The sequence below is a fragment of the Leptosomus discolor genome, chromosome 15, assembly GCF_034619465.1.
Source record: "Leptosomus discolor isolate bLepDis1 chromosome 15, bLepDis1.hap2, whole genome shotgun sequence".
NCBI lineage: Eukaryota > Metazoa > Chordata > Aves > Leptosomiformes > Leptosomidae > Leptosomus > Leptosomus discolor.
In genome coordinates, this window is record NC_141405.1 from 4,418,362 (window position 1) to 4,446,356 (window position 27,995).

At 66.1% G+C, this 27,995-nt stretch overlaps 4 protein-coding genes across 7 annotated transcripts in view; 3 read left to right on the forward strand and 1 right to left on the reverse strand.

Annotated features, from left to right (window-relative positions):
* Positions 1–12,628, forward strand: part of NPLOC4 (NPL4 homolog, ubiquitin recognition factor) — a 28,639-nt gene extending 16,011 nt beyond the window's left edge. For 2 of the 3 annotated variants that reach the window (XM_086473727.1, XM_086473729.1), the window contains 6 exons: positions 563–723; positions 7,667–7,738; positions 9,469–9,564; positions 10,541–10,657; positions 11,527–11,629; positions 11,980–12,628. In XM_086473727.1, coding sequence (XP_086329853.1) covers positions 563–723; positions 7,667–7,738; positions 9,469–9,564; positions 10,541–10,657; positions 11,527–11,629; positions 11,980–12,137 — 707 coding nt within the window. In that variant the 3' untranslated portion in view covers positions 12,138–12,628. Of the gene's footprint in view, positions 1–562; positions 724–7,666; positions 7,739–9,468; positions 9,565–10,540; positions 10,658–11,526; positions 11,630–11,979 lie in introns of those variants that run through there. The other variant, XM_086473730.1, reaches the window with a different exon arrangement.
* Positions 12,629–13,755: 1,127 nt separating this feature from the next.
* LOC147414367 (uncharacterized) lies at positions 13,756–14,757 on the forward strand. The gene is made up of 3 exons (XM_086473835.1): positions 13,756–14,041; positions 14,280–14,409; positions 14,496–14,757. The coding sequence occupies exons 1-3, from the start codon at positions 13,756–13,758 to the stop codon at positions 14,755–14,757; spliced, it is 678 nt and encodes a 225-aa protein (XP_086329961.1).
* A 1,019-nt stretch (positions 14,758–15,776) lies between these two features.
* On the forward strand, positions 15,777–23,558 carry FAAP100 (FA core complex associated protein 100). Its single transcript, XM_086473726.1, has 9 exons — positions 15,777–15,941; positions 16,847–16,965; positions 17,238–18,205; positions 19,277–19,427; positions 20,079–20,869; positions 21,305–21,441; positions 22,621–22,737; positions 23,226–23,312; positions 23,433–23,558. Exons 1-9 carry the CDS (start codon positions 15,777–15,779, stop codon positions 23,556–23,558), a joined length of 2,661 nt encoding a protein of 886 aa, XP_086329852.1.
* Positions 23,559–24,873: 1,315 nt separating this feature from the next.
* Positions 24,874–27,548, reverse strand: FSCN2 (fascin actin-bundling protein 2, retinal). Of its 2 annotated transcripts, none has more exons than XM_086473732.1 (5): positions 26,726–27,548; positions 25,638–25,794; positions 25,426–25,547; positions 25,179–25,346; positions 24,874–25,079 (listed from the first exon to the last, which is right to left on the reverse strand). In XM_086473732.1, exons 1-5 carry the CDS (start codon positions 27,546–27,548, stop codon positions 24,874–24,876), a joined length of 1,476 nt encoding a protein of 491 aa, XP_086329858.1. The 2 variants fall into 2 exon arrangements, with proteins under 2 accessions (XP_086329858.1, XP_086329857.1); XM_086473731.1 differs by having other exon boundaries at positions 25,179–25,341; positions 25,373–25,547.
* Positions 27,549–27,995: the final 447 nt, after the last annotated feature.

Genomic DNA, 27,995 nt, shown 5'->3' on the forward strand with positions numbered 1-27,995 from the left:
TGTAGTCTAATGACATATGACCTGATGTTGCTTACATTATCCAAATTAAAGCGCCAAGCATGTGATCTATCAGCGAGCCAGGGTCTTAATTTCCACTTTCCGTGTCAGATTTCCGCCAAGCCATCCGTTACAGGCCGAGAAAACGCTTTTTCTTCTTAGGCCTGACATTCCTAGGTGACCAGCCCTGAATCTGCAGCTCGTGGTTCCTTGGAAAGGGCACGGGCTCGCAGGAGCCGTGTGCCTGGGTTTTGTTGTGCAAGAGAGAAGGTACCTGCGGGGTGGTGCTGTCGGGAGCAGCTTCGCCTCCCGGGAGCCCCTGGCCAAGCGCTTGCTGTCGCTCCAGGGGTCTGTCCTGTCAGGCTCGCTGCGAAAAACGTGTGTTCCTAAATCAAGGTAGAATTTCGAGGGGATTCTTGCCTAGAAGGACTTCCCACGCAGCAGCCCCGGCGTTTCCTTCTCGCTAGCGAGACCATCGTGGCTCGTGTTGCTCTCGGAGCCTCTCGGAGCTACGCGGGGCCACCCGCTCTCCTGCGGGGTTTTTAACCGGCCTCTTCTCTTCCAGGGGGTCCGGACAACCAGGTCCACTTTGAGGGCTACCAGGTCTCGAATCAGTGCATGGCGCTGGTCCGGGATGAGTGTTTGCTGCCCTGCCGGGACGCGCCAGAGCTGGGCTACGCCAAGGAGTCCAGCAGCGAGCAGTACGTGCCTGACGTGTTCTACAAGGTAAGGGCCGCGCGCCTGGGGCGGGGGGAGCCGCCGCCACGGCTCTGGAAATGGGAGGGCCGGCTCGGGAGAGGATGTCTTTGAGCTCTGGACTATTTTCAGTCGTAACCATTCCCCACGTGGCTGCAGAGTAATTGCATAAGCTCCATTTCCCCCTCATAAATGGGCTGTTAGGGTTTCCGTTGCAGCAGTAGCCATTGGCTATCCGGCTTCCAAATGAGCTCTGCCGTGATCCGCCGAGGGCCCGTAGCAAGTGCTCTTGAGTTCACGTCCCCTTCCGTGTGTGTTGGCAGGATTTGCCACGCTTCTCTGTTGATTTTAATCCCCGGCTGAGTTCAGCTTCCTCCGCGGCGCGGCCGCACGGTGTGTGCTAGCGCGGCTGGTGCGGTGAGAGCGGCGGGTTCCTCACGCGGTGCCGGGGATTCGCTCGTGTGTGACACGCTTACGGGCACCCCCCGGGCGGCGGGTGCACCAAAAGGTGGTGTAGTTCGTGCAGCAAGTGGAGGGACGGCCCTGGGCGTGCTCCTCTGCGACAAAAGGAAGGTGAGAGGCTGTCAGAGCAAGGGACTGGGGTGTGCCCCAGCTTTCCTCTCATGCTGGGGTTGCTGCCCATGCCCGGGTGTCAGGTCAGACAGTGAGCTCCAAAAGCTGGTCCTGGGGAGCAGCGGGGGATACGCGCGTCCCGAGCGGCCCCAAAATACTCCGGTGAGGCGTCGCGCAGGAGCGCTGCTGCTAACCTGTCTGCTGCCGTCCTCGGCACGGCGTGTTAGTGAGGAGCGGGCTGTCGCTGTTCCCTCGGCGGTTGTTTGGGGGGTTTTCAGCTCCCCCTGTATCTGCAGGGCCAAGTTAGAACCTTGGGGAGGGGATCGCTGCGGAGGCTGACAGCGCTGCTTCTCAGCCGGGTGGATGTCGGTGCCCCGCGAGCAAGGACAGCGGAATTAATTAATGGCGCTGCTTGCCAACTAATTAGCCATCCGTCACCCAAGTTAGTTAATCTCATTCTTGTCCGTGTGATACGCACGGCCCGCTCGGCCGCCGGCGTTAGCGCTGTCCGCGAAGGGGCGGAGGATGAGCAAAGCTGCCTTCGTGGGGGACGGCCGAGAGGAGCGCGGCGTGCGCCGGCGACCGAAACGGAGCTGCTCAAAATGCTCTTGCGTGCCCTGAACCCCAGACGGGGAAAGGCTGGCCGGGGTGCACCAGCCTGGGAGACTCCCCCTTCCCCCTCCACCCCGCCACGCTGAACCACCTGCCCATGGGGAGCACCTCTTGGCTAAATTCAGTGCTCGAGAGGAAAGGTAGAGGGGATCCGCGCCCCTTTCCTCGGCACGCAGGCAGCTGGCTCTTGGGAGCCGATAAGCCCGGTCCGGTTTGGGGACAGCGGGGCTCGGCTGTGTGAAGGTTGGCCCCGGACGCCACGCTGAGATCATCTCCTGGCGCGCTGCGGTCCTGCTCCGGCGGAGCCCGCGCTGCGCCGCCGTCGGGGTGCAGCCTTGCAGGAGGTCCCGCAGGTCTGCGTCCCACATGTGGGCCACCCTGGGTGGTGGGAGTAGCAGGAAGGCGGTGGGTGTTCCCATAAGGTCTTTGCTCCCGTTCGTAATCCGAAGCAGGGAGATAAACCAAATGCTAGCGGGTGGCTCCGGCCCCCGCTGTGGAAATTTCCATGAACCACCGATGCGCCGGGTCAGGCTGCAGCTTCTTTCATATGTTTTATAACTTCTCTCCGTAATTGCCTTTTTCACGATGTGCTCGAGGAAGGCTCGAGGACTGCTCTGGTGGGTGTAATTGTCCTTCAGCCTTAAACGTGTTTGGCTGTAGGATCTCTTAATTTTTTTTTAATGTTCTTAAATCAACGGAAAGCTTAGTCACTCCTGGCTTCGCAAACCTTTGGGGTCTCATTAAATGTGCGAGGCTTGAGGTCAGAGACACTACCTCATAGTTACTGGGTTGGTGACAGCAGCGGTGTCAAAGTGTCAGTTCAATACCGTGCGAGGAGCAGGAGGCCGGCGCTTGGCCTCGCTGCAGAGGACAGCGGCTTCGTGGTGCGACGCCCCGTTCCCTGCCGAAACGGCCGGAGCCGAGCAGCTTTCTCCCCAGGTCCCCTCGGTGCTGCCCCCCAGCTCGCTTTGGGCAGAGAGCTGCGCTTTTGAGCGGTTGCTGCATTTTTGTCTCGGGAGCTCTCGCTGGTAGAGAGAAAAGTCCGTATTTCTGTTTCTGTGTAACATGCAAGTATTCACTTGAAAAGCCCTTTAGGATGAAAGGAGCTGTACAAATTTATTCTAATTGGATGAGAACCAGAAGGCCGGTGTTTGTGTAGGGTGGATGTATTTATAGAACAGCCATGCATCCAGATGAAAGGCAAAAAAAAAAAAAAAATATATTGAACTCTCGTATCTGTCTACAGCAGTCGGTTCTGCGACCAGGCGCAGGAAAAGGGGCTGCTGGTGGCACCTCTGGCGCGGCGTAAGCCCGTCACGCTGTTCAAAGAAGATGTCTTGTACCCCACTCGCAGCGGGTGTTGCTCCTTCAGCGACGGCTGCTAAAAAATCCCCTCTGGATCGGTGACGCTGCAGGCGCGGGAAGGGGGTGAGGACCCGCAGCTGCAGCTTTGGGGACGTCACCGCCCAGGCGAAGGGAGGCCTGGAAAGAGAGGAGGGGCTGGTTTGGGTCAGCGAGCTGTTGTTCCACGGTTTGCACCACGGTTTGGGGGCTCCTGCATCCCCTGGGGCTGCAGCTGGTCCTGCCCGAAGGTGACTCACCTCGCTGGGGTGGTGCCGTGGCAATGGGAGAACTGATGGCCCCGCCGATGTCCTGCCTCGGGAGGCGAGGCGTTTTTTTCCTGAGCCTCCAGCCTTGTGATTTCTGTATTTCTTTACCATTCTCTTTGTGTTGGCCGCTCGCCCCGCTGCCGAGAGGAGCCACCCCGGTGGAATTGGCAGTACGCGCTTGCTCCGCGTGGCTGGAGCGGTGCTCTAGCGTGTGAGCCGAGGGCTTTGGGGACCGGGAGTACGAGTTGCTTCACTCTGAGCTGCGTCCTCAGGTAAGAGGAGCCAAAAAGAAGAAACCATCCCCCTCGGCCTCTCGAGCGGTCTGCGAAGCGTCACAGCGCAGCGCCGCTCCCAGCGCGGGTGTTGCGCAACCGGCACACGCCGCTTGGCGAGGGCGACGCGGGCAAACTCGGGAAGGAGTCGCTGTTGTCAAGCCGTGGATGCGCAAGTCGGGGGAACCGCTGTCTTGGGGAGTCGAGAGGAGGCTGTTGCAACGGCCACTTCACCCGGTTTCTCGGCTGGACGAGAGCGAGCCCAGCTGGAGAGCGCAGGGGGGCATTTTCCATCCCCAAAGGAGCACTTGTTCCTCTGTCCGTCTGCTGCTGGAAGATAACCGTATTGCTTCTGGTTTCGCTAAGAACGTGCCTGCCAAACCGTGGGTTGATTGTTCGGAGCTGAAGTTGTGGTGGTGCTCAGTGCCCCGGCCGGGTGCGATTCCCTCCTGCTGGGCTCCTGCCCCCCAACACCCGCTGTCCCCCCCTGTGCCCGCTGTCCCCCCCAGCTCCCTGCGGTCAGTCTGCCAAGCCCATAACTTTGCGGCGCTGCAGCGTTGCCGAGCTGCTCCGCCGGTAACGCCGTGGGCATCCCAACCTCCCACCGAATGGGGGAAAGAGATCGCTGTGTTTTACAGACCCTTCAGACACTTGACTAATTGGATTTTGGGGGCTGGCTGGCTTTGTCTCTTATCACAGGTATTTGTGTCAGCGGAGCGCAGACACGAAGGTGTCATCCTTGCCCTGAAGTGCGTTTTACAGCAGCCTTAATATTCCCACAGAGTTTCTTCGGGATGGCGTAAGGCGAAAGCCCTTCACAACGGCACCAGTGTGGTGAAAGAGCCCTTTGCCCTCGCCGAGCCCCGCGTGTGCTCTGCGCGTCGGCGACAGCTGAGGCGGTGTCTGAGCCCGGGGCTTGTCATCTGTTCCGTGTGGTCCCATCTGGCCCTGGGAGAGCCCTGAGCCAGGGCACTGCTTTTCTTAGAGCCGAACAGGACCTCTGAGCCAGGCTGTCCCCGGGGTGGCACGTGTTGCTTCCCCCCTGCATTCACTTTGAAATCCTCTTCCCGGGGAAGACACGAGAGCCAGGCTGCGGGGGGGTGTTCACTCGCAGCGAAGGACTTCCCCTGGCTGGCCTCCTCCCAGCGGTTCGTGTTGGACTGGAAAAGCCTTCTTAGCCTTAAATGTCCCAGCTGCTCTGGGGAGGAGGATGCTCGATTCGCTCACGAGGAGTCTCCTGAGAAGGGTTTCAACTCTCGCTGACCTATCGCTCGCTCGTAGAAAAGTCACTTGAGTTCTGTCCGTCAGCTGCTCTGTCTGTGCGAGGGGGCAGGACTGCCTGGTAAAGCTCTTGGAAATGGGAGGGGAGCGCGAGGCTGGGCTTTACGGACAGACAGACGCTGAGCTCCGCGGTGCCTTCAGCAGAGTGAACCCGTGGGGAGGACGAACAGCGGGGGATGCTGATGCCCTGGGACGGGGAGCCGGAGCCTCCCTCCTGGCGGGCGGCCACCCCAGGCTCCTCGCTTGGCTGCTCCGCTGGCCCTCGGATCGAAATTCCCGAGGCCACCCAGAAGCCCTTTCCCACTGCGGGTGCCCCCTGTCCTTTCCCCTCTTCCTCCTCATCCGTCTGCAGCTCCTGCCTCCACACAGAGGTTTGAAAGGCTCCGATCGCAGCAGCAGCAGTGCCTGATGCAATCTCCACTTTGCTCTTGTCTTTGGCCTGATGCATTGTCCAGATCCTCCAGGCCTTGCTGCTTGATTTATTTATATGTTGGGTTTTTTTTGTCCAGGAGCCAAATAGTTGCGCCTTTGTTTAACCCCTTCCTGGCCTCCCTTTGGTGTGGCTGCTGGCGGGGCGTTCGTGGCTTTTGGAGGTCTCGGGCTCCGGGACCGCAGCAATAACGCGCCAAGAGGCGCTGCTGGGGCCCCGGCGAGTTCAGGATGAAGATGTCTTTCTCCCGGCTTGACGTTTAAGGCCTTTAAAATGTAATTGCCTAATAAAATGGTGCACGGGGGTTGGAGAAGAGTGCCGGCGTTGCGGCGGCGGTGGGGTTCTGTCTGGGCAGGAGCAGGGTCGGGACATGCCCTTGACTTGAGGGGGACAAGGTTCCAGTCTGGTGGCAACAGCCTAGTGCACGTCTTGAAGGCCCCAGCAGTGTGACATTAAAAAAGGGGCATTTAACGTGGAAATCCCCAGAGGCGGAGATTAAAGCGAACAGGTGCTGGAAAAATGTTTCTGCATAGTAGAACTTAATTAGATTTGAAAATGAATTCCAGATGGGCTAATTACGTGTGAGTTGTTGCAGGTTCTTTCTTGCAGGGGCAGGATTGTGTTTGGGAAGCTGATTCGGTCTGATTGGATTTGATTCCTGACTCTTGCGGTATCGCCGCGATCTAGAAGCAGGTTAGCTTTCAGGTCCTGTGATCTGCCTGAAAAGGCTCCACGTCTCCTCCTGCTCCTGTCAGAGCCAGAGAGATCTGAGGCCACGAGCCACCAGGCTCGTTGCTGAAATAGCCACAGGGCCAACAACCTGTCATGTTCAAGGAGAAAAGATCCTTATCGGAATGGCTTTTAAAAAGGAGCTTCAAAGGCTGGAAGGTAGATTTTTTTTTTATTTTGTTTTATTTTTTTACAAAGGGAACCGTTCCTCGGGACAGAGGATGCTCGGGGAGGGGGCTCGGGGAGGGGGGCTGTTGCCTGGAGGGCAGCGGCGTGCCGGAGCCTGCCGGGGCGATGTCGGCCTGGGTGTAGCGGGAGAGCAGAGCGTGAGAGCGGGGCGCTGGCTGCCGCCCCGCATTTTTGGGCTGGGTAAATACCGAGCAGCGCCGAGAGCGGGGGAGAGGCGAGCGCTGGGGGAAAACACGGCTTGGGAGAGGAGGGTGTCGGCCGTGGGCGGCTCATCCCGGGGCTCGCTGGCTCGCCCCGAGGAACGCCGCTCCGAGCCCCGCGGGGGGACCCGCTGGAGGAGTGGGGGGGGGGGTCACAGCCTCTCGCTGAGGTCCCCCAAAAAGCCACCGAGGGGTTGCGGCGATGGCTCCGCCGGTGCGTGGCGGCTCTGGGTGTGCCTCCAGCCGCTGGGACTTCTGAGAGCTCAGTAAATGTAAACTTTAATGCAAGGTCCCTGATTGGAAATTATGGGCGTATGATTTATGTGGGGCTCAGTGAATGATTTATGACATGTTAAGTGATGATTTCGGTAGAAAATACAACCCCCTCTTACAGAATCTTTAATGAAAAGTGTCAGTTCTCATGAATTTATTTCTGAAGCTGCGTTTTGAACTCAGCATGTTTGACATAAATCACGTCTAATTGTCATTTTATGATTAATGAACATATGCTGGCCATTTTTCTCCATAATTAAACTTTACGTTCGATTCGTCTGGCAAAGCAAAACACGTTCCTGCGTGGTGATGTGCTGGCTCTTCAGGTCTGTGTACGAGAAGGGGCCCGGATTTCCAGTTCCCAAGCGAGAGCTGGCTGAGAGGCCCGTGGCCGGTTTTGCAGCAAGTCAGGTGTGCCTTGGCGCGGGAGGCGGCCGCGGCGCTGTCCCTCCCTCCCTCCCTCCGCGGGCAGCGCTGCTCCTTACGCGGCGTTGCTTAACGCCGGGCACCTCCCCGGTGGCGCTGGCTGAGGCACAGGGGCCCAGGGTGGTTGGTGACTACACACTCCCGAGGAAACAGAGGTCCTGGCTGACGGAGCTACGGAGATCTCCGGCCCCGAGGAGCCGCAGGGAACCGGGCAGCTCTGCAGCACCCACCCACGTACGAGCAGGTTCTTCTCTACGCCCTCACGAGCTGCCAGAGCTCAGGATCCCCGGGCTCCTGCGTGGATATCTCCAGGGCAGGATCCCTCAGGCTTCCTACCGCTTCCCTGCTGAGGAATAATAAAGACTCTTCTTCTTTCAGGACATAGACAAGTTTGGCAACGAGATCACACAGCTGGCTCGCCCGCTCCCGGTCGAGTACCTAATCATAGATGTAAGTATGCGCTGCACGGTCAGGGCGGAGCGAAGTTCTTAACCCTCCTTTCAAATCCACGTCGGAGGTGGTTCCCGGTACAGGTTTTCTCTCTTTCCCCTTTCCCCTCTGCTGCCAGGCATTTCTAGCGCGCTCTGGGGTAGCAGCAGGGCTCCTTGGGATCGCTGCGGGGCCGGGGAACACACACACTTGCCGGGAAGGCGCTGCCTGGTGCCGTATCGCGGCTCGGAACTGGCACGTCGCCGCGCCGCAGGGGAGGCAGCCAGCCCCGCGGATGCGTGTGCCGGGCAGTGCCTAAATAGAAAGCTCCAGTTGTCGGTCTCTGAGCAGCAATTAAGGCTCCGTCTCCTTTTAGTGACTCAGGAGCCCAGGTGGGTGGTGCAGCAGGGCCTTTTCCTGGGGGAGGGAGTTCACGCTGGAGCCCAGCTTGGCTGGAGCGGGGCTGCTGCCTGCCCCTGAGCTGCCCGGCACGGGGGCACGGCTCTGCCTTTTGGCTTGAAAGGGAACTGTTACAGTGCAGAAGGCAGGAAAGCCAATAATTCAGATGACAGATGATCCTGCTGGAGGTAGAGATGGTGCCAATAACGATTAAACCCACCCAGAGCAACTGGGCTGGTCCAGCTGCCCCTGGCACAGGCGGCGTCCCGTGGCCGCGGGGGAGCTGGCAGCCGGGAGGCTTCCACGGCCTCATCCTTCGTCCCCGGTGACTCTCTGCTGCGTGTGGCGCTCACCAGCGCGGCACTCGGGCTGACACTGGGACGTGTGAAACATCCCAGTCCGGAACAACGGGCCCATTGTGCCAGGCCCTCGGATGCCCCGTGCCAGCCGGCAGCGCTGGGGCGTATTGATTGCTCCAGTATCTCTTCCTGGGCTACTTGGGCTGTGATTAGGATGAAAACAGATGGATGGAACGTGCGTTTAGGAGCAGGCTGGAAGGCTGCACTTCTGAAGCAACATGTTTTGTCACTTTTTTTTTTTAAAAAAAAGGCATTATTCCGGTTACTGCTGTCCTGGCAGGTATTTCTGCCTCTCTGCTCACAAAGGGCCTCACCCACAGGGCAGACACCAAAGCTTTAAATCCCCCAGAATCGGGACTGGTTTAAGTCAGAAGCTGGCCCAAGCGCTGGTTTGTGAGCTCAGTCATGCGGGTGCAACGTTGGACCCCCCCGTTCCCCGTCCCCTCAGCACAGGGTGAGCCCCCCCAGAGCACGGCGTGACTCTCCTGTGAAGCCCAAAGGCGTTTTCTTGGCCCCAAACGGAGCAGCGCGGTCCCCTGGCCACCCCGTAGCCAGCCGCAGCGGGGCTGCGCCCTCCCCAGTGCCCCCCTTGGCGGGAAGGTGACCCACCCCCCCAGGGTGACGGGGGGGGGCTGAGCTGTGCTGGGAGAGGGGGCTGCTCCCGGCGGCATGGGGCTGCTCCCGGCGGCATGGGGCTGCTCCCGGCGGCATGGGGCTGCTCCCGGCGGCATGGCGCTGGGCTCTTGTCAGCACCGAGCTCGGCGCCGCTCCCTCCGGCCTCGTTGGAAACGGTTGCCGGGAGCCCAGGGGCGCGCTGATCGGAGTGACACCGTCACCCGTCCGAAGATCCCTGCTGTCATCCCTGCTGTCGCTGCCTCGCCGTCTTCCCTGCCGAGCTCTAACGTGTTAGCCGAGGCTGCTGCGGCTTCTCAGGAGCCTCCCGCTTGTCCCTCCGGCTGCTGGCGCTCTGATCCCCCTTTCTTGGATTTTTAGATTACTACCACCTTCCCCAAGGATCCAGTCTACACTTTTTCTATTTCTCAAAATCCATTCCCCATCGAGAACCGCGATGTGCTGGGAGAAACTCAGGTAAGGAGCGAGGGGGAGCAAAGCTGCGTTTAACTTGAGCGGGTCCCCTCCCTCCCTTGCACTTGCTGACCCAGGGCCGGCTGCGGTCGTGCCCTTAAATCACCCCTTCGTGGTCCAGCCCAGTGCTCGCCAAACGCCTTCCGTGCTCGGGGACAGGCACCAGGGCTCCTCGGCCAGGGCTGGCACCACCAAAGAGGTCGGGGGGGGGGGGGGGGCTGCAGCCCCACGGTAACAACACGGGACCCGCTTCTCCCAGCCGAGGGTCTGTGGCTCCAGCTCCCGGGAGCGCTTCTCTTCCTGGCGGGGTTTTTAAACCGCAGAGACCTTTTACTGCGAGAGGCCCGCCGCGGTGAGCGGCGGCAGCTGCCGGACAGGGGGGGCTCGAGGCACTCGCTGGGTGTTGCCAGCGCTCGAGTCGCTTTCGAGCAGCAACAGCTCATGTTTCTCAGGAGGCCGTGCCGAAGGCTTCCCCCAGAAGTCCCCACGAGAAGGGGGTTGCTGCCCCTCGCGGCTCTGTCGGCAGAGCGGGAGAGGTTGCTTCTTCCCCACCTGCCTTGGTCCTCGTTTCTGAGGACGCCCTGGGTTCAAGAGCAGAGCAGAAGAGGAGAGGATGGGGAAGAGGGGGCTGATTTGTCCTCATCTGCCCCTTTTCCTCAGGGACTTGGGCCTTCCGCTGAGCTGACTGGCCTCTGCGCGGCATCTCTTGGGTCTGAGAGCCGCTTTGGATGCGCTGGGGTGGTTCAGGTGCTCGGATAGGGGAGCTCGGGGGGGCCCAAAGATCCTTTTCTCGGGCAGTTGTCAGCTGCAACTCGGTCAGCCGGCCTGGGGTCTGATTTTGGGAGGGTCTCTGCATGATGCAGCCCATGCCCAAAAGAGACAGGGGTGTTCCCGAGTCTGTTAGTGGATCCACAGAGGAAAATAAAGTTATCACATAGGGGGAAGTGACTTCTCTTTTATTACTGTCCCCTCTCTCTAGGATTTCCACAGCTTGGCCACGTACCTGTCCCAAAATACTTCCTCCATTTTCCTAGACATCATTTCTGACTTCCACCTGCTCCTCTTCTTGGTCACGAACGAGGTCATGCCTCTGCGGGTACGTACCGGGGAGGAAAGGGTCACGTCAGCATCGCCGGGGTGTCACTGACATGGGTGGAGGTGACCGACCCAGCCTCAGGCCATCCAGCTGGCCCAGCGCCTCTTCTTCCAGGCTGAGCTGGCGGTAGAAGGTTTAAAAAGCGAAACCAAAGCCCCTGCCCAAACCCAGAGCTCTCGCCAGGCTGCTCGGCGCGGCGAGGGGGTGGTGGTGGTTAGCACGGTCGCAGAGCGGACGGAGCCAACTTGGCTGCAGCTCCGAGAGCTGGAAACGTTTTTAAAAAACATCTCCGAATCAGAAATCCCTGTCGTCACGATAACGCGAGCAGACCCCCCCCCCCCAAATCGCAGCGCGAAGGCCAACGACTTCCTGGCTGCGCCGTTCTGCCGATCTTGGCCGGGCACCGGCGGTGGCTTGGCAGCTTCCCAGCTCCCCGGTTCACATCTGTGGCGCCAGCGGCGGGGCCAGCCAGCGGGGCCACGTGTTTGCCGGAGGCTTCGAGGGCGCCGAGGACTGCGCCGGGCGGCCGGGCTGACCCTGGGCGGCTGGAGATCGGGCTGGGGCGGCGTGCGGGGCCGGCACGCCGCGGCGCTGCAGCCCGGTTAGGCGATAACCGCCCCCCAGGCAGAGGGAGGGGACGCGTTTGGGGTGTAGGGGTATGTCTGAACGGGGAGGGGGGAGCAGAAGGGAGAAACCATCTTGCTCCCTGCCTGCGACCCCCCCAAGGGCCTTTTAGGAGGGGGCGGCAGCTCAGTCTCCCCGCTCTGTCTCGCTGTGGCTGGCGGAGGAGGCAGTTCCCCGGTCCCAGCTCCAGCCTGGGTGCCAGAGGGGTGTCCGACGCTGACTTTTTCCCCTCTTACGGCTTCCAGGACAGCATCAGCTTGTTGCTGGAAGCTGTGAGGACCAAGAATGAGGAGCTCGCGCAGACCTGGAAAAAATCAGAGCAGTGGGCCACCATCGAGCAGCTCTGCAGTAAGAGAGGGGGGAGTCCCTCTGGGGGGGGGGGGGTGTCCCTTGTCCCTCGTCCCTCGGGCTAGGGGTTGGGCCGAGCCGGCCAGCGGCTGCACGATGCCGCTCTCGAGCTGCGGCGGAGGCTGCTGGAGGCTCGGGTGAGGGGAAAGCCGTTCCGTGGGGAGCGGGGCTGGGCTGGGGGGGCTGCAGCGTGGGCTCTGCGGTGCTCAGCGGTGGGGTTGCCACCCCTGGGAGCCTCCCCAGGGTGCGGGGTCTTGAGGGGTGAGGGCTCCTGCCTGGATTAGGACAGGAAACTTGCTCGGGGTTTGGCTGTTCCCAGCGCTGCTCTGAGCGGGCCCTTTCCCTCGCAGGCACGGTGGGCGTCCAGATCTCAGGGCTACAGGAGTACGGCGCCATGGGCGGCTCGACACACGCCGTCTCGGCGGCCATCTGGGCCTGCAAGCACTGCACCTACATGAACCAGCCCGGCATGGACCACTGCGAGATGTGCAGCCTGCCCCTGAGGTAGCCACACCGGCCCAGCGGCAGACTCCCGAGACAGAGCAAACCCTCGAGCAGCAGGAGTGGTGCTTGACCCTTCCCCATCCTCCCTTCTGCTTCCCTCCCCGCCCCTCCCCATCAGGCCCCCCCGCAGGGGTGCAGAGCTGGGCCCTCCCCAGTTCCTCCTCGCCCCCCACGGTCGCAGCAGGAGCTGGGTGCCCCGGCTTTAGCTTGACGCTGGCCCCTGGCCCAGGAAAAAAACGCTTCACCTCGGTCTTTGCCCAGCTGGGGCCGGGCTGTCCCCCCTGCCACCCCCAGCCTGCTACTGGGGGAGCACTTGGGGGTCGGGAGGGGGCTGTAGCCAGCCAGGACACCTCCCTCCTTGCCCGCTTGCTGTCCCAAAGCAGCCTCCCAGCGTAGCGAAGGTGACGGGGAGCTGTTGGCGTCCCCCTGCCCCCAGCTTTGCTTCCCCTGCCCAGCCCGGGGACCACCGGCTTTTGCGCTCAGTGGCCCAGGCGGAGCGAGCAGACGACGGCGCTGGGCCAGACGGCGGCTCTGCCAGGCTGTGCCCCGAGCGCTGGCAGCGCTCCCGGAGCAGGATGGGGCCACCCCCCCCCCCCCGTCCTTGGCACTGGCCAAGAGGTGGGCATGTGCCAGCTCCGGGCTTGGCACCGCTCCCACAGCACGCACAGCGCCAAGCCGGCGCTCGCTCCCTCCCGTGCGGTGGAGATGCCTCGGCACCCGGCTGGGTGCGCTCCCCGTCCTGCCCGCTCACCGCGGGGGGCTACGGGAGGGGGGTGTGTGTGTCCCCCTCCTCCATGGGCCGTGTCGCCCCGCAGAGAGCAGCTCGGCCCTCTGAGGACATCGTCCCCCCGCGCAGGGCTGGGGGTCAGGCTATGCTCTTGCCGCTCTCTCTCCCCTTTACACCCCGGCTGGGGGGGCTGGCCGGGCCTGGGGCGGGGGCTTGCGGTGCCCCTGGGGCTCAGCCCCATCCTCGAGACCCCCTGCCCCGGGTTCGGGCCCTAGTTCAATCCGGCCGGGCCCCGCTCCCAGCACTGCCCCGTGCCCTCCGTGTCGGAGGGGAGGCGTGAGGCCCCGTCCTGCGCCGGGACAGCATCGCTCCAGCCGGGCAGGGACCCCCGGTAACCCCCCCCCCACCCCCGGCGTTAGCGGAGCGGCCGCCCGGCCCCACCGCGGGGCTCGCAGGCTGCGGTTTGCTTTTCCCCCCCTGGGTTTGTCGGTGTTTGGGGTTGCAGCGGTGTGCGGTGGTGCCTGGACTGGACTGACCCCGGGCGCAGGGTCTGCGAGTAACGTTGAATAAAAGCACCCGAAACCAGAGCCAGCGCCGTGGTTCCTGCGGTCGGTTAAGCCTGTGCCGGGCTGGGACCGCCGGCACGACCGGGGCAGCACGCGGCGTCCCGTCACCGGGCGCTCGGCACCGCGGCTGGGCCGTGGCCGGGCGGTCTGTTTGCAATCAGCGCCGGAGCCGCGGGCGGCCGGGCCCGGCGCCAGAGCAGCGCTCTGAAAAGGGCCGGCGGGAGCCGTGCCGAGCCAGAGCCGGGGGAGCCGAGCCCGGTGAGCGGCTGCCTCGTCCCTGCAACCGGCCGGGGCTCCTCGCCGCAGGTAGGTGGCAAGAAAGGGCTGCGATGGCACCTGGGCTCACCATGTGCCCAGCCGGGCCCTCGGGGACACGACACCCCCGCGGCCACCCAGCTTCGGGGGCCCTTAGGGACACAAAACCCCTGCGGCCACCCAGCTCCGGGGTCCCTCGGGGACGCGGGGTCCCAGCTCCCTCGCCGGCCGCGGCCCTTCTCACCGCGCTCTCACCCGGCAGCGCCATGTCACGACTTCTCCCCCTCCTGCTCCTCGTGGCTCTGGGCTGCGCCACGAAGCTGAAGCGGCGGCCGGCAGCGTGGGACGATGGCGCAGACGGTAACACACACACCCCCCCCCGCCACTCGAGACCCCCCTCGCCACCAAACAGGGGCTGCCGGTGCTGGGGTACGGGCAGGGCCAGAGCTTCCTTGGCCCTGACGGGGGGGCAGCTCCCCCCCCCCCCCCCAAATGCAGGGCTGGAGGGGTGCTGGGGCGGGGGTCCTGCCCATGACCGGGCTCTTGGGGCTGCTCGGGGGTCCTGCCCCAGCCAGCCCGTCCCCTCCGCTCCCCCCAGCCGAGAGGGCACCGGCGAAGGGTTGCGCCAACCTGTCGCTGGTCCTGGATAACTGGAAGTTCGCCATCACCTCCCAGATGAGGAACCTGCTGCTCTTCGACCACCAGACCGTGCTGCCCGACTACGGGAGGTGAGGGGCCGGGGGGGGGGCGGGGAATGCCCTTTTTTGGGGGGCGGCGTGGGTCCCTCCCCACTCACCCCACTCCCCCGGCGCAGGATCCGGTCGCTGTCGGGGGCCTTGGACGATCTGTACCGGGATTTCAGCTCCCTGAAGGAGCAGCTGGGGCGGCTCTCGGCACGTTTCGCCGAGGTCGAGGCCTTCGTCGACCAACTGAGCCGGACCCGCGGCCCCGGAGCCCCCCCATCCCGCCGGGGGCTGCCTCAGCCCCCCCGCAGACCCCCCGCCACCCCGCAGCAGCCGCCCCGCGGCCCGGTACCGGCGGCGGGGGGTGGCACAGCACGGCGGGCACCAGCCTGAGGGGACCTCAGCCAAGCCCCGGGGGGGTCCCGCTGGGCTGACCCGGGAGGGGGGAGGGGTCGGGACACGGAACCGGGGGGCGGGGGGGGGGGGGGGGGCGTGCTGTGGGACCCCTCGGGGGGGTCCAGCCCGGCCCCGGCTCGCCATTAATAAAGTCGTAGCCGCCAGCACCGCCTCGCTCCTCTCTGCGCCCCCTGGGGGCTTTCATCACCCTCCTCCTCCTCCCCCCGCCCCGGCCCCTCCCGGTACCGACCCCGCGGGGTGCCGGCCCAGGCCCGCCCATCACAGCTTTACGGCCTGTCGCAAACTCTCCGCCCATTGCGGCGGCCGCCGCGCAGCCGTAAAGCGGAGCCGCCCGCGCCCCCCGCCCGGTACCCGCAGCCCCATCGGGAGGCGATTGGGGGGGGGGGGGGGATGGGATGGGGGGGCTGAGGGGAGGGTTGGGGGGGGGGGCGATATGAGAGGGCTGCGGTTGTGAGGGTGGGGGTGGGGCTGGGGGGTGTGGGGCTGGGGCCGGGGGGGCTGGGTTGGGGAACGGGATGGGGGGGAGTTGGGGCGCTGGGGTTGATGCTGGGGGGGGGCTGTGGGTTGAGACCGGGGGATCTGGGATGCTGGGATGGGGAATGGGTTGGGGGGCTGGGGTTGATGCTGGGGGGGCGGGGGGGGGGGGCTGGGATGGGGAACGGGATGGGGGGTACTTGGGGGGCTGGGGTTGATGGCTGGGGGGGAGAGGCTGTGGAGCTGAGACCGGGGTCTGAGATGGGGAATGGGTTGGGGGGCTGGGGTTGATGCTGGGGGGGGGCTGTGGGGCTGGGTCACTGCACGCCTGGGGCTGTCAGTGGCCCTGAGGGGGGGGGGTGGGGGGGCAGGCTCAGCCTGCACCCGGGGTGCTCACGGAGGGGCCCCATCCTCTTCCCCTCGGTGCCCGCTGTTGCGTGGGTGCCCCCCCCAACCCCTCCAGCGCTGACACACCCCTGTCCCCGCGCCCCCCCAGGCTGGCAGCGCGCCCCTCCGGCACCATGGCGCACGTGGGGCACCGGGTGGATTACCTGGCCGGCTTCTGCTGCCCGGTGGGGGGGCTGGTGGCGGGCAAGCCCCGGGTGCTGTGCCACGAGAACGAGATCTACCTCTCCAACGGCAGCGAGTTCGTCTACGTCTACGACCAGGAGGGGAAGGTGCTGAAGGTGAGCGGTTTGGCAAGGCGAGGGGGCTTCACCCTGCGCCACCCCCCCCGCCCCCCCCATGCCAGGAGGGTGCTCGGGGGCTGGCGTGCCATGGGGCTGGGGTCACGGGACAGAGTGAAGGTGGTGGGGATGCCAGTCTAGGGCCAGAATCCTCCCTGGGATCCTCCTCGTCTACAAATGAACTTTGTGAGCGGTGCCAGACCCCCTGACCAGGCTCCAAGGCCCCTTCGGGGGGCGGGGGGTGCTGCTGCCTGGCCCCTCTCTCCTCAACTCGCGAGGCAAACATTTGATTGAACTCGAAAGGCTTTTCCCCCTCCCCGAGCGGAGTGACGTCCCTTTCATTTCTCACCTACAAAGGGTTTCGCTATTGTCTTCGCTGTGACTAACAGCGGCCGCCGTGTTGCGTTAGACACGGCTGCTTTTTTTAATTTGTTCTGATTATCATTTCTAAGAAAGCCACCGCTGTAATATCAGGATTTGCCTCCTACACTGCGCTCCTGCTCGGGAAAGTGGAGCACGTACCCGCTCTCTGATCGCTCTTTCTCCTGCCCCTCGCGGAGCGACTGGGCTGCCTCGTCCCCCGCAGCCCTTCTCCCGCCCCGCACCGAGGGCGGCTGCCCCTCGCCCAGGAAAGCCCGGCCGGGTCCGTGGTGCTGCCCAGGGGTAGATTCACTCCTGGAAACTCTTTGTAACCTGCCTTTGCAGGAGATCACTCACAGCCGTGCTGGGCTTGCCCGGGACGGGGGGGGGGGGGTTCTTTCTTCACCCCACGCCGGTGAGCGGGGCGCTGGCAGCACCGTGGCTCCCTCGGCTCTCGCGCCCGCCTGCAGCGAGCAGCCCCGTCCCCGTCACCCCTCGGGGGGGGCCGTAGGAAGGTGACAGTTCTTTTTGCTTCTCCCCCTCAGGCCGTGTACCGGTGCCCCGACCAGGTGTGGCACATGGAGCTGCTCCCCCAGCCCCGGCAGCTCCACATCCTCTGCGCCCACAGCGGCATTTACTGCGTCTCCCTGGACCAGCAGAGCAGGTGAGGCGGCTGTCACCCCCTCTGGGGACACGAACCAGCCCTGGGGCTGCTTCTCACGGCTGGGCTGAGGCGCTGAGCTTCCTCCTTGCCCGTCCTCCCGCCGGCACGGGCAATCGGGAGCTCTGGCTCTCTCCGGATCACCGCTCTCGCAGCAGATGCTAAAAGCCGCGCCGCGGGGAGCTTGTTGCCGAGGGCCAGGCGAGGAGGCGGCCAAGGGAAGCGCTGGCTTCGCCTCACGGCTTGGCTGCGAGCTCTTCCCTCTTTGCTCGAAGGTTAACGGAGCAGACGGACGGCGGCGGCGGCCAAGAAAGCAACTGCCCTTCCGGCGTCTTCCCCGTGGACTCGGACGCCTGCATCTTCCCAGACCCCAGCCTGTGCATGTTCACGCTGCTCAACGGCTTCGTCGTCACCTTGTCCCAGGCTCACGGCAAATGGTGGATGAAACTGCACGAGCTTCCCCGCCCCGAGCAGGAGAACCCCCCGTACCGGCAGATCAGCGAGGTGGGCTTCTGCCCCGGCCCCCAGCCCGGGGAGGAGGGGGACAACCCGCCCTCCCACTTCTTGCCCGTCCTGTGCTGCGCGTCCTCCCCAGGCACCCTGGGGTCCGGGGAGGGGCTGTGGTGCTCGGGGGGGTTCGTGCTGGAAGAGCCCCTCTTCAGCCTGCTCTTCGGGATCGACGCGGCCATGCTGGAGTCCCCGATGATCCTCTGCGGCTTCCCGGACGGACAGCTCTGCTCCGTGCCGCTGAAGGCCCTCAGCTCTTCGCCGCCCGTCGACGGCTGCCACGACGTGTCGAGCCCAGACCCTCCCGTGAAGATCCTCCATCACTTGGAAGAGCCCATCGTCTTCATCGGGGCCTTGAGAACGGAGCGGCGGGCGGCGGAGGACGCCGAGGACGAGCAGCTCTTCGGCGACGCCGGCTGTGACTGCGTGGTGGCCGTGGGCCACTACGGGAAGATGGTGGCCGTCAAGGCGGATCAGAGGGAGGAGGCGACGGTGCCGGAGCTCAGGGAGTACTACTTGCGCGGGCCCATCCTCTGCGCCGCCTGCGGCAGCGGCAGCCGCATGTACTACAGCACGCACTCGGACATCTCCGCCGTCGATCTGGACTGGGGCGGCGAGTCCTCCGACCCCGAGGACGCGGAGAGCTACACCGGCGTCCTGCCTCCCGTCCTCTCCCCGGCCAGTTTAAGTATCTGTAGCGTTGTGGCTCTTTCCTTGTCGTCTCGGGCGTCAGAAGGTACTGCCGGCAGCGGGGCGTGCGCTGGGTCTTGGGGTGGAGCGGGGCAGGACGGCTGCCGATTCCGGCCCGTGCGTCTCCACCCCTCCTGACGGTCCAGATTGGGCTCCGTCCTCCGTCCGTTCTTGTTGACTCCCCTCGTTTTTGTAAGTCGTTTCTGTCGAGCATGACTCGGGCTGAACGCGAGGCATCCTGGCAGCTCCGCCTCTTCCCCGCCCGCTCGTTCTGCCTCTCCTCGGCGTCGCAGGAGGCGGCCGGTCCCCGCAGGTTGCCGCGGGCCACCAGCCCTGCCTGTCCCCTGGGGAGCCCCCGAGTGAGCTGCGACGAGGCTCGCTCCAGAAAGGGGCTTTCGGGTGTGCTGCTCTCTGAACCGGGGGGGCTCCTGCACGCCCTGCGCTCCCCAGCCCCACAGCTTGGGTGCGGATTGTGTGTGTGTGTGTGTGTGTCCCCGGCCTCAGCGAGGGCAGCGTGGGGTGCCTGGGCGCGGAGGAAGGGAGCAGAGGGCCTAGAAAAGCATCTCCCGGCCAGAGCTGAGCCCGTCACACCGGGAGCGAACGGGGCCAGAGCAGGCAGGCGAGCGAGGAGAGGCTCGAGAGCGCGGCAGGCAGCCCTGCCCGCCCCCGGCCCCGCTCGCTGCCCGTGGAGCTGCATGCCTCTCGCCGCTGGGCACCCTGCATGGCAGCACTGGCCCCCAGGGCCCCCCCGGTGCCTCCCCCAGCTGCTGCTGGCCTTGGCTTGGGGGGGCGGCCAGCTCCGGGTGGCATGGCTGGGGCTGGCGGCGAGCGGGAGCTGCAGGGACAGGACGGGCATGAAGGGGGGAGGGGGGATGCCTTTCCCTGCAGCAGGGGGGTGTGCTGTGGTGCTCCGTGTCCTGTCTCTGTCGTTCCCCCCCCCCCCCCCGCCTGCAGATGGAGGGGATCCCTCCAGCTCCCGCTGGCTTGGGGCAAGGCATTGCCGTCCTGGGCTCCCCTGTTCCCCCCCTGCATCCCCCCTGCCCCAGCCGTCAGGCTGCCTTCCTGGCCTCCCTCCTGCTGCGCTGCCTGACCTGCTCGCCGTCTCTCTGCCCCGCAGGGGAATCGGAGCTGCTGGCCTTGTCCGCCAAGGGCCGCCTCATGAGCTGTGGCTTATGCAGCCCCGAGGACGCTGACGTGGAGCTGACGCCCGCCGAGGCTGGACGGAGGATTAAGGAGCTGCTGTCGGGCATAGGCAACACCTCGGAGAGGTAAAGGGCGAGGGCTGCGAGGGCTCAGAGCTGTGGTTTTGTGCCTTGGCCGTGAGGTCCATCAGTAACTGCTCCAGCCTTTACCTTTCTGGAGTGCAGGAACCCCTCCCTGGCCTCCACAGGGTGAAAAACAGGGTAAAAACCAGGGTTTAAAGGCAGCCCCACTGGGTGTCCCCCCCCTTCCCTGGGCGCAGCCGGCTCCGGCACTGCGGGCGGGCTGGTGCTTCCAGCCTGGGCGGCAGAAGGTGGGAGAGGCAGGGTGCCAGGCGCTCCCCGCCGCCCCGCCGCGCTTGCCAAGTCGGCGGTAACGGGCAGGGCCGGCGCCTGCCGTGGGTCTCCGCGGCCGTCTGGTGCGCGGGGGGGATTCCCCGGGGTCTGGCTGGCCGGGGAGCTGCTGCTCGGGGCGGGGGGGACAGCTCTGCTCATGGGGGGGGGGGCTTGTGGGCCGAGCGGGCTGCTGCGGAGGAGATGGGGAGTTTTTGGGGTGGCTCGGCGCTGAGGGGGGGGCTGCTCGGCTTGTCTTGCCGCGGCGGCACGGCGCCGTTCGGGCGGCAGCCTTGGGTGCCGGCCTCTGCCACGCTGCCGGCGCGGAGCCGGTGTCCCGGCCGCCGTCCCTTCTGCCGGTTCAGCGCCGCTGCTTTGTCCTTGCAGGGTTTCCTTCCTGAAGAAGGCAGTGGACCAGAAGAACCGAGCCCTGGCCAGCCTGAACCAGGTGATGAACGTCAGCGCGGCTCTGCTGTCCAGCCAAGAGGGCCAGAAGCCCATCGCCTGCACCGTCACTGCCAACTGGAGCTGCCTCCTGCTCCGAGAGACCGTCACCATCTCCTGTCTGCTGGAAAACTGCAGCGAGTACAGCCTGGAGGAGGGCTGGACCCTCTGCGTTCAGCTCCTGGCCAGCCCCTGTGCCTTAGAGGGGGAGTCTGTGGATTCGGCCACCACCTTCACCTTCCCCATCGACCAGCTCCTCCCTGGGAACAAGAGGGAGCTGACGCTGCCCCTCGGCTCCGCGGCGGACGCCAAGCTGGACCTGCCTCTGACCATCTCCTGTGCCCTCTACTACAGTTTACGGGATATTTTGGGCAGCGGCTCCGACTCCTCCGACGCCCTGGACGACCTCCTGCCCGACGACTCGCCCATCCTCTCCCCGGACAGAGAGGGGATCTGCCTGCCCCTCAGCGAATGCACCATTGACATGCTCCAGTGCCTCCGTTTCGAGAGCAGCCCCCCCGGGCCGGACGCCTCCCCGCCGGCAGCTGCCCTCCCTGCCCCCCCAGACCCTGTGGAGACCTTCCTCAAAGTAGCCGGGGAGCAGACTGAGCCCGAGGGGGTGAAAGCCGGCGAGCTGCCGCGCGCCCCGGCAGAGGGAAACCTGCCCCCCTCGGCGGCGTCCATCAGGGTGTCCTCGGAGCTGCTGAAAAACGCGCTGAAAACCTCTGGCTCAGGTGGGTCCCTGCAGAGGAGCATCCCGGGGGGCTCCTGGCGGGGTCTCCGTGGGGAGAGGCGCGCGCAATCCCGGCTTGGGGACATCCCGGGAGAGGCGGGGATGGCGCTGCCACAGCGTGTGCGGGCTGGGGCGGGCGCCAGCCCCTTCCTTGGGGCGAGGAGGGCTGCGTGGCCCCGCGCCGTCGCCGTCCCGGCACGTGTCTGCTCGCGGGCTGGCAGCGGGGACACAAATGGCGATGGCATGACCGAGCTCGGCTTGTCTCAACAGGGGGGAGGTGGGCCCCGAGTCCGCCGGGGCCTCGCCGGGGCTGCACTGGGCAACGTGCCGCTCTCTCCCGCTCCGGTCCTGAGCGGGGCCGCCGAGCCCGCCGGGGAAGGGCATTGGGCGAGCGAGGGGTGACCCGCTCTTGCTTTTCTCTCCTTTTTGTCCCCAGACGTCCCGCTGAGCTGTGCCACGCTGCGTTGGCTGCTGGCCGAGAACGCCGGCGCCGAGGCGCTGAGCCGCGCCGAGGTGGCATCGGTGCGCGGCGCGGCACCGGACGGAGGCGAGGTGCAGCTGCTCGTCCGAGAGGCAAGGAAGGGGTTAGCCCTGCAGAGAAACTCCCCACACCCCCACCCCGTCCCGGGAAGCCCCCCACCCTCTTGGGGAATGTCCAGCCTCGTGGTGCTGATCCCAGGCTGTGGGTCCGGACGCCTGGGAGCCTGCTGGGGGGAGGGGAGCCTGCTGGGCGGGGGGGTGGGGCTGGGGCTTAGGGGGGCCGCGTTGCCCGTCCCCCTTCTCCCAACCTGGGACTTCCCAAAGGTCGTAGCCGCTTCCCTCCCTCTCCGGGTGGGTTTGTGATCCCCCGATGTTCTCCTTTCCCTGCCAGGCAGGGCAGTGGGTGTCCCTGCACGTCACGCTGGCCTGGTGAGGGCGAAGGCAGGCGCCCCCTCCCCTTCCCGCACCCCCTCGCTGCCCCACAGGATCCTTGCAGGCCCTCTCTGCCGCCGCCTTCCCGCCGGAGCGGGGTGGCTGCTGCTCCCGGCTGTCCAGCCCCGCTGGGACACGGGAGCCTGGGACGCTCACTGTGCCCTGACCTGGCGTCAGGCTCGGCTGCGGGAAGAAAAGGCCTTTCCCTGCCGGTTTGGGCGGCTCTGCGAAGGGAGGGGAAAACGGGGCTGCACTCGGGGTGTAAATCTGATCCGCTGCAACTCACACACACACCCCCCCCCCCGCCTTTTCATGTGAAAATCCCCCTCGAAGCTCAAAGGAGGAACACTAATTGCTGCCCAGCTCTCCCACCGCGGCTGGTTGACCCCGCGCCGAGGGGCGCGGCGTGTGGCACTGACCTGGCTCGGGCTGATTCACGCCCGAGAGCTCCGATATCACCGGCGTGATTAGCGACGGCGTTAATTGTCCTTGGGCTGAGCCCGCCGGGGTGAATCTGCCGGGGTGGCAGCCTGCGACTCGTTGGGGAACGGGCATCCCCTCACCCCAGGCTCACCTGGAGCCCAGTGGCCACCGGGGCAGGGTCAGGGGCAAATACCCCTCGGAGGGGCTGGGCAAGGGGTCTGCTGCGCCCAATGGGGCTGGCAACGTCCCTGCTGCATTTGCCTGGCGGGTAAACGGGTTGAGGGGGTGCAGGGAGTAGGGATGGGGGGAGAGGAGCCTCTTGGGGAGTACTTTGCCCAGGGGGAGGGGTGCTGGGGCCGCCCTCGCCCCCTCCCCTGCCCGACGATGAGTGCAGCGAGGCTGTGCTCGCTGTCCCAGGTGGCCATGAACGACCTCAGCCCCGCCGGCCCCATCCAGGCCGTGGAGATCCTGATGGAGAGCCCGTCCCTGGCCGACACGGGCAGGATGCACCACGCCGTCATCCGACGCATCCAGGTAACGCTCGGTCGCCCTGGGGCTGCGCCGCTGGCCCCAGCAGGCGTGACCCTGGGGGACAGGGGGGACCCCTAAGCAAGCCAGACCCCCGGGGGTCAAAACCTCGGGGTGCAGCCGGGTGCTCCGGGAGGGTTTCTCTGGCACCACCGTGTGGCAAACCAGCCTGGCACGGCCTCTGGCGGGGCTGGGGAGTGGGACCATCACGGACCTCGCTCTCTTCCCGAGCCCCATTTGGGCCACGGAGCCTCAGGAGGTGCTTGCCATCCATCCCAGGAACAGGCCCCGCTCGGTTTGGCAGCTAAATGGAGCGGGACCCCTGTGGGACATGGGGGGCTGGCAGCCTTCCTGGAGCCGCTTCGGCACCGGCAAGCGCGGTGCCAGGCCTGGGGAGAGCAAAGGAGCCCAGGGGAGATCTGCCCGGTGCCATCGTCGGGGCTCCCCGGGGGGCTGGGTGCCCCCTCCCCAGCAGAGCTCCCCGCTCCCCCCAGGCGCTGGTGTTGGAGCAGGCAGTGCAGGGCTCGGCCCCCCCCGACCTCCGCATGCAGTACCTGCGCCAGATCCAGGCCAACCACGAGGTGAGCCACGAAGCCCGTGCCAGGGGGCACCCAACATGCCCTGATCCCCCTCCCCGCGGGGCTCACGCTCGCTGCGGCCCCGAGCCGACGCGTCTCTCAAGCTCCGTCTCCCTCGTGCAGATGCTGCTGAAGGAGGCGCAGACCCTCCGGGACCGGCCGCCCCTCGGCGAGGAGGGGGCTGCAACGGCGGAGAAGCTCCTCAGCATCTACAGGCAGCTGCGCAACCCCAGCCTCGTTCTCCTGTGAGCAGAGCGGGGGGCGGCCAGCGCTCCCCGGGCACCCCGAGCCCCCCCCGCCGGCCGGGGTGGGTGCCCACCGGGCCAGCAGCAAGGAAAGACCCCCCCACCCTGCCAGAGGAGGAACGGGAACGGGCGGGAGGGCTGGTAGCGAGGGCAGGGAGGCCACGGCGGTGGTGGTGGTCTGGGAGGGGGGGTGGGGGGGGGTGGGGGTGTGTGTGCGTGTTTCGTGGTCGTGTTGTCAGCAGCACCCGAGGGTCGCAGGGCTCCGGTGGCAGAGCGGGGGCTTCTGGGCTGGCCCAGCCCGGTCCTGCCACCCCTTCCCCAGCTGGCGGGCAACCCCCCCCCCCGGGGGCCGTGCTGTCTTGTGGATCGTTCTTGCCGTGGTAGTTTTAGCGCTCGCCCGGCAGCCGCCGTGCCGTGCCGTGCCGTGCCGTGCCGGCTGTGGGCTGTGCCCCGCTCCGTGCCGCCTTGCCTTTCAGGATCAGGACAAACAGGGTGCTGTGCCAGGGTGCCCAGCAGGCACCCGCTCGGGGGAGCCCCGTTTTCTGCTGGGCAGGGGAGGGGGTTTTTCCGCTCCCCCGTTGTTTCTATAAAGGATCTCGTATTTCCGTGGTGGTGCGGCGTGTTTGGGCCCAGGCCGTCCCCGCACCGCTCCAGTGTCTGTAAATCTGTCGTCTGCCATGAACACAATCGTGCCGCTCAGCCAGTTGCCCGTCTCTTCCTTTCCAGCTCCCCGGGGAGGGGGGGGGGCTGCCCCTGCCACCCCCAGCCCTCTACCCAGGCTGCAGCCCCCCCCGCTCCTGCTCCCCCCGCCTGGCAGAGGGTCTGCAGGCACCCCAGTCCCTCCAGGCTGCAGCTCCCTCGGGGTCCTGCCCCGCAGTGGGTTTTGCTTCGCCAAAGCCCCCAGCCTCCCCAGCTGCCCCTGCGGCCCCCCCCCAGGCCCTGCAACCAGCTCGAGGGTCCCTGCATCCCAGAGCAGTGGCCAGGCTGGGATGCTCCGGCAGGATCAGCCCTTTCCCTGGGGTGTGGGGGGGTCCCACGGGGCAGCACTCTGCGTCCAGGGTCACAGCGCGGGGCTGGGCATGGGGAGGGGGACAGGGTCGGACCCTGGATGCTGCAGGAGGGGGAAGGAAGACGCGGAGCTGACCCAGTGTGATCCAGAGTGAATTTAATGCCATGAGGCGAGGGGGGTCGGGGACACAGCTGCCGTGGACGGTGCCACCACCAGCTCCGCCACCATCCTTTGCCTGGGGACCAGCGAGTGCCCCTGGCCAGCCCGGGAGCAGGGTGGGCTGGGGGATGCCACGGTGGGGGGTGGCTGGTCAGTACTCCCAGAGCGTGGCCCGCAGGATGGACTCGCTGTCGGCCCGCAGGGTGCCGGCCGGGTCCCCGCGCAGGTACCGCCCGTTTTTCCCTTTGATGGCGACGCGTCCCCGCTCCCGGAACTCGAAGAAGAAATCCTCGGAGAGGTCCCCGTCGCTGCACACCGACCCGCTGCTCGCCACGTACCAGAACTTGCCCCCCTGGCCTGCAGAGAGTCCCCGGGGACCATCAGCAGGGTCTGGCCAGACCCTCGGTAGCCACCCTGCTGCGCCAGCAGCCCCCCTCCCCGTGCCCTGTTGCCCACCTTGGATCTGGTAAGCGCCGTCGCTGAAGCTGATGTGGAAAACGTCGTAGACGGAGCGGTTGGAGTCGAGCAGGTTGGAGCCGCGGTGGTAGCAGACGAAGCCGTGCTCGCCTCGCAGCACCAGCATCGGGCGGTTGATCAGCTTCAGGGTGAACTCCTCGTCCTCCCCTGCGTGGCAGCCCGGCCCTGAGCACCCCGGGGTAGGGGAGACCGACGCCAGGACCCCCCCACCCGCCCCGGCACTTACCCACGGCGTCGCTGACAGCCGCCAGCTGCCCGTTCCGCTTGGTGCAGATGTACCGGCCGTTGCTGGCGCGCAGGGCCACCCGCCGCCCGCGCCACTCGATGTCGAACATGGTGTTGGCAGCGCTGGCAGCGGAGGGAGAGCGTGAGCTGGGGCAGCCCGTTCCCCCCCTGACCCCCGCCCGGAGCCCCACACTGCACCGCAGCCCCACTCACACTTCGGTGGCCACGGCCTGGATGCCCCCATGGGCCACGAGGGTCCAGTAGCTGCCGGTGTTGGTGTGCAGGCTGCACTTGTTGGTGTCGCGGTCGATCTGGAGCTGGAAGGTCTCGTGGTTCAGCTCCTCGTCCTGGTTTGCCGAAACGTTGACGCCTGCGGGTGGGAGCGGCCGTGGGCACCGGCCCCACTCCGGCCACGTGTGCCCATGAGCCCCGGCAGCGCTTTCGCTCCCCCGGCCCCTCCCCAGTAAATGCTTCTGCGAACAATCGCGCTAATTGGGCTGGTTAATCTGATTGTGGCCGCGTCCATCTGGTTAGCGCCGCGGCGCACAAACCCCCTATTTATAGCCCGCCCGCCACCGTCACCCGGCCCTAAGCCGCTTGGCACCGTGGCAGGCGCGTCCCTGTTGCCCGCGGGGACGGCAGGGCAGCCGGGGGCACGGCACCACCGCCGCTGCCCAGGCGAGCGGGACCCCTTGGGGACCCCCGTGGGCTCTGGGCGCCGCGATCCCATCCCGCAGCCTGTGCCCGGCTCCGTGCTGCGAGGGACGGGCTCAGCCCCGCACCAGGGGAGGACACACGCGTGGCTGCGTGTGCAAACACGCACACGTACCTCCCTGCATGCACACACGGCAGCTGAGCAGAGGCCTACACGTATGTGCACGCGTGCGGCGCCGCAGAGCCCCGCACACGCGCGTGTGGGCTGCGCAGGGCTGCGCACACGCAGCGTCGCCCGTGCACGAACGCGTACGGGCTGCACGCACCGACGGAGGTGCTGCACAGAGCCCTGCTCACACGCACGTGTATACACCCGTGCACGCACACCCACGCACACCCACAGAGCCCTGCGCACACACACACCCCCCCGTGCACCCCCCCGGAGCCACGCACAGCCCCACCGCGGCTCCCACCGGCTGCAGCCTCCCCCTTGTCGCTGTTGTAGGGTCTCCTCCCACGGCGGGGGTCCCAGGGGTGCTCCCACGGAGCCCTTCCCGGCTGTGGGTGCTGTCGGCTGAGCCCGGGGATCCCCTTGGGGGGCTCCCGAGGCGGGCAGGGAGCAGGCAGTGGGGTGCGGGCAGCCTTACCTTGCCGGATGGAGACGTATCTGCCGTTGGCCGCCGTGAAGACCACCTGGGGATGGCTCTCCTCCAGGTCGAAGAGTTCGTCTTTGCCCGGCTTGGAGCTGCGGCCGGACTTGAGGGTGCCGGTGGGCCCCGTGGGTGCCAGGTATTTGCCGTCGCAGTCCTTAAAAGCCAGTTTGCCCGCCTTGAACTCGAGGGTGTAACCGGTGCCGGCGCCGGGTTCGGGGACCAGCGTGCCGTCGCAGCGCAGGTAGCGCTCGTCGGCGGTGCGCAGGCTGTACTTCTTGTCCTGGAAGCAGAGGGTGATGAGGGCGTCCACTCCCCAGGGCAGGTTGCTGTCGGTGGCGATTTCGTCCTCGTGGGCGCTGAGGTGGGCGTAGCGGCGGCGGCTGACGCTCAGCAGGTTGGCCTGGGGGTGCATGGCCAAGTGCACGGTCCAGAGCTCGCCCTCCGTCACGCTGGGGGCGAAGCAGGAGAGCCGATCCTCCCGGCCGCCGAAAAAACGCCGGTGCGGGGCCGACTGCAGCGCCCAGCGCCCGTCCGACTGGGTGATGATGCTGAAGCGTTCGTCCCGCCCCGGCTGCTCGGCCTCGCACCGCACCTTCCCGTCCTTGTCGGCACCCAGGTACCGGCCCAGGTGGCTCTTGAGGAAGACGACGGAGCTGTCGGCTTCATCCTGCTCCAGCGTCCAGATCTGCTTGCGCTTCAGGCTGGGCGCCGAGGCGTTCACCTTGTAGCCGAAGCTCTCCGCCGTCAGGTACCGGCTCTCGCAGTTGATCAGCCCGAACTGGATCTTCAGGACCTGGTGGATCCCATTTGTCGGCATCTTCTGCCGACGCGGGGCGGCCCCCGGGGGGCCGGCGGGGGCTCCCCGGCCCTGCCGAGCCCGGGCGTTGCGGTGGGGCCGAGCCGGCTGAACGTCCGCGCTGCCCGGGTGCCGCTGCCGCACTGGTGCCGTGGGGCGGCTCGGCACGGCTGGGCACGGCACGGCACGGCGCGGGGGGGCACGGGGGGGGGTGGGCCGGGGGGCCACGGCCCGTTTAATTAGCCGCAGGTAGGATTACAAAGTCCGGCCAGATTGCGGCGGGCACCGGCGAGGCCGTAACCTGCGGCGGGGCTTTCGCCAAGACTCCGGGGCGAGGGGGCACCACAGCAAGCCCCCCGGCCGGCTCCTCGGGATGCGTGGCCACGCCGCCGTCCGTTGCCGCAGCCCCGGCTCTCGCCTGTCCCGCTGTGGAGCCGTGGGTGGAAAACTTGGGTGGGAACCCGATCC

Coding starts and splice junctions, on each gene's coding strand:
- FSCN2 (XM_086473731.1), bottom strand. CDS start 27,548: ATGCCGACAAATGGGATCCACCAGGTCCTGAAGATCCAGTTCGGGCTG. Junction 25,548..25,637: donor CAGGCCGTGGCCACCGAAGT/GTGAGTGGGGCT, acceptor CTCCGCTGCCAG/CGCTGCCAACACCATGTTCG. Junction 25,342..25,372: donor TCGGTCTCCCCTACCCCGGG/GTGCTCAGGGCC, acceptor CACGCAGGGGAG/GACGAGGAGTTCACCCTGAA.
- LOC147414367 (XM_086473835.1), top strand. CDS start 13,756: ATGGCACCTGGGCTCACCATGTGCCCAGCCGGGCCCTCGGGGACACGA. Junction 14,042..14,279: donor GTGGGACGATGGCGCAGACG/GTAACACACACA, acceptor CGCTCCCCCCAG/CCGAGAGGGCACCGGCGAAG. Junction 14,410..14,495: donor GTGCTGCCCGACTACGGGAG/GTGAGGGGCCGG, acceptor CCCCCGGCGCAG/GATCCGGTCGCTGTCGGGGG.
- FAAP100 (XM_086473726.1), top strand. CDS start 15,777: ATGGCGCACGTGGGGCACCGGGTGGATTACCTGGCCGGCTTCTGCTGC. Junction 18,206..19,276: donor GTCGTCTCGGGCGTCAGAAG/GTACTGCCGGCA, acceptor TCTGCCCCGCAG/GGGAATCGGAGCTGCTGGCC. Junction 20,870..21,304: donor GCTGAAAACCTCTGGCTCAG/GTGGGTCCCTGC, acceptor TTTTGTCCCCAG/ACGTCCCGCTGAGCTGTGCC.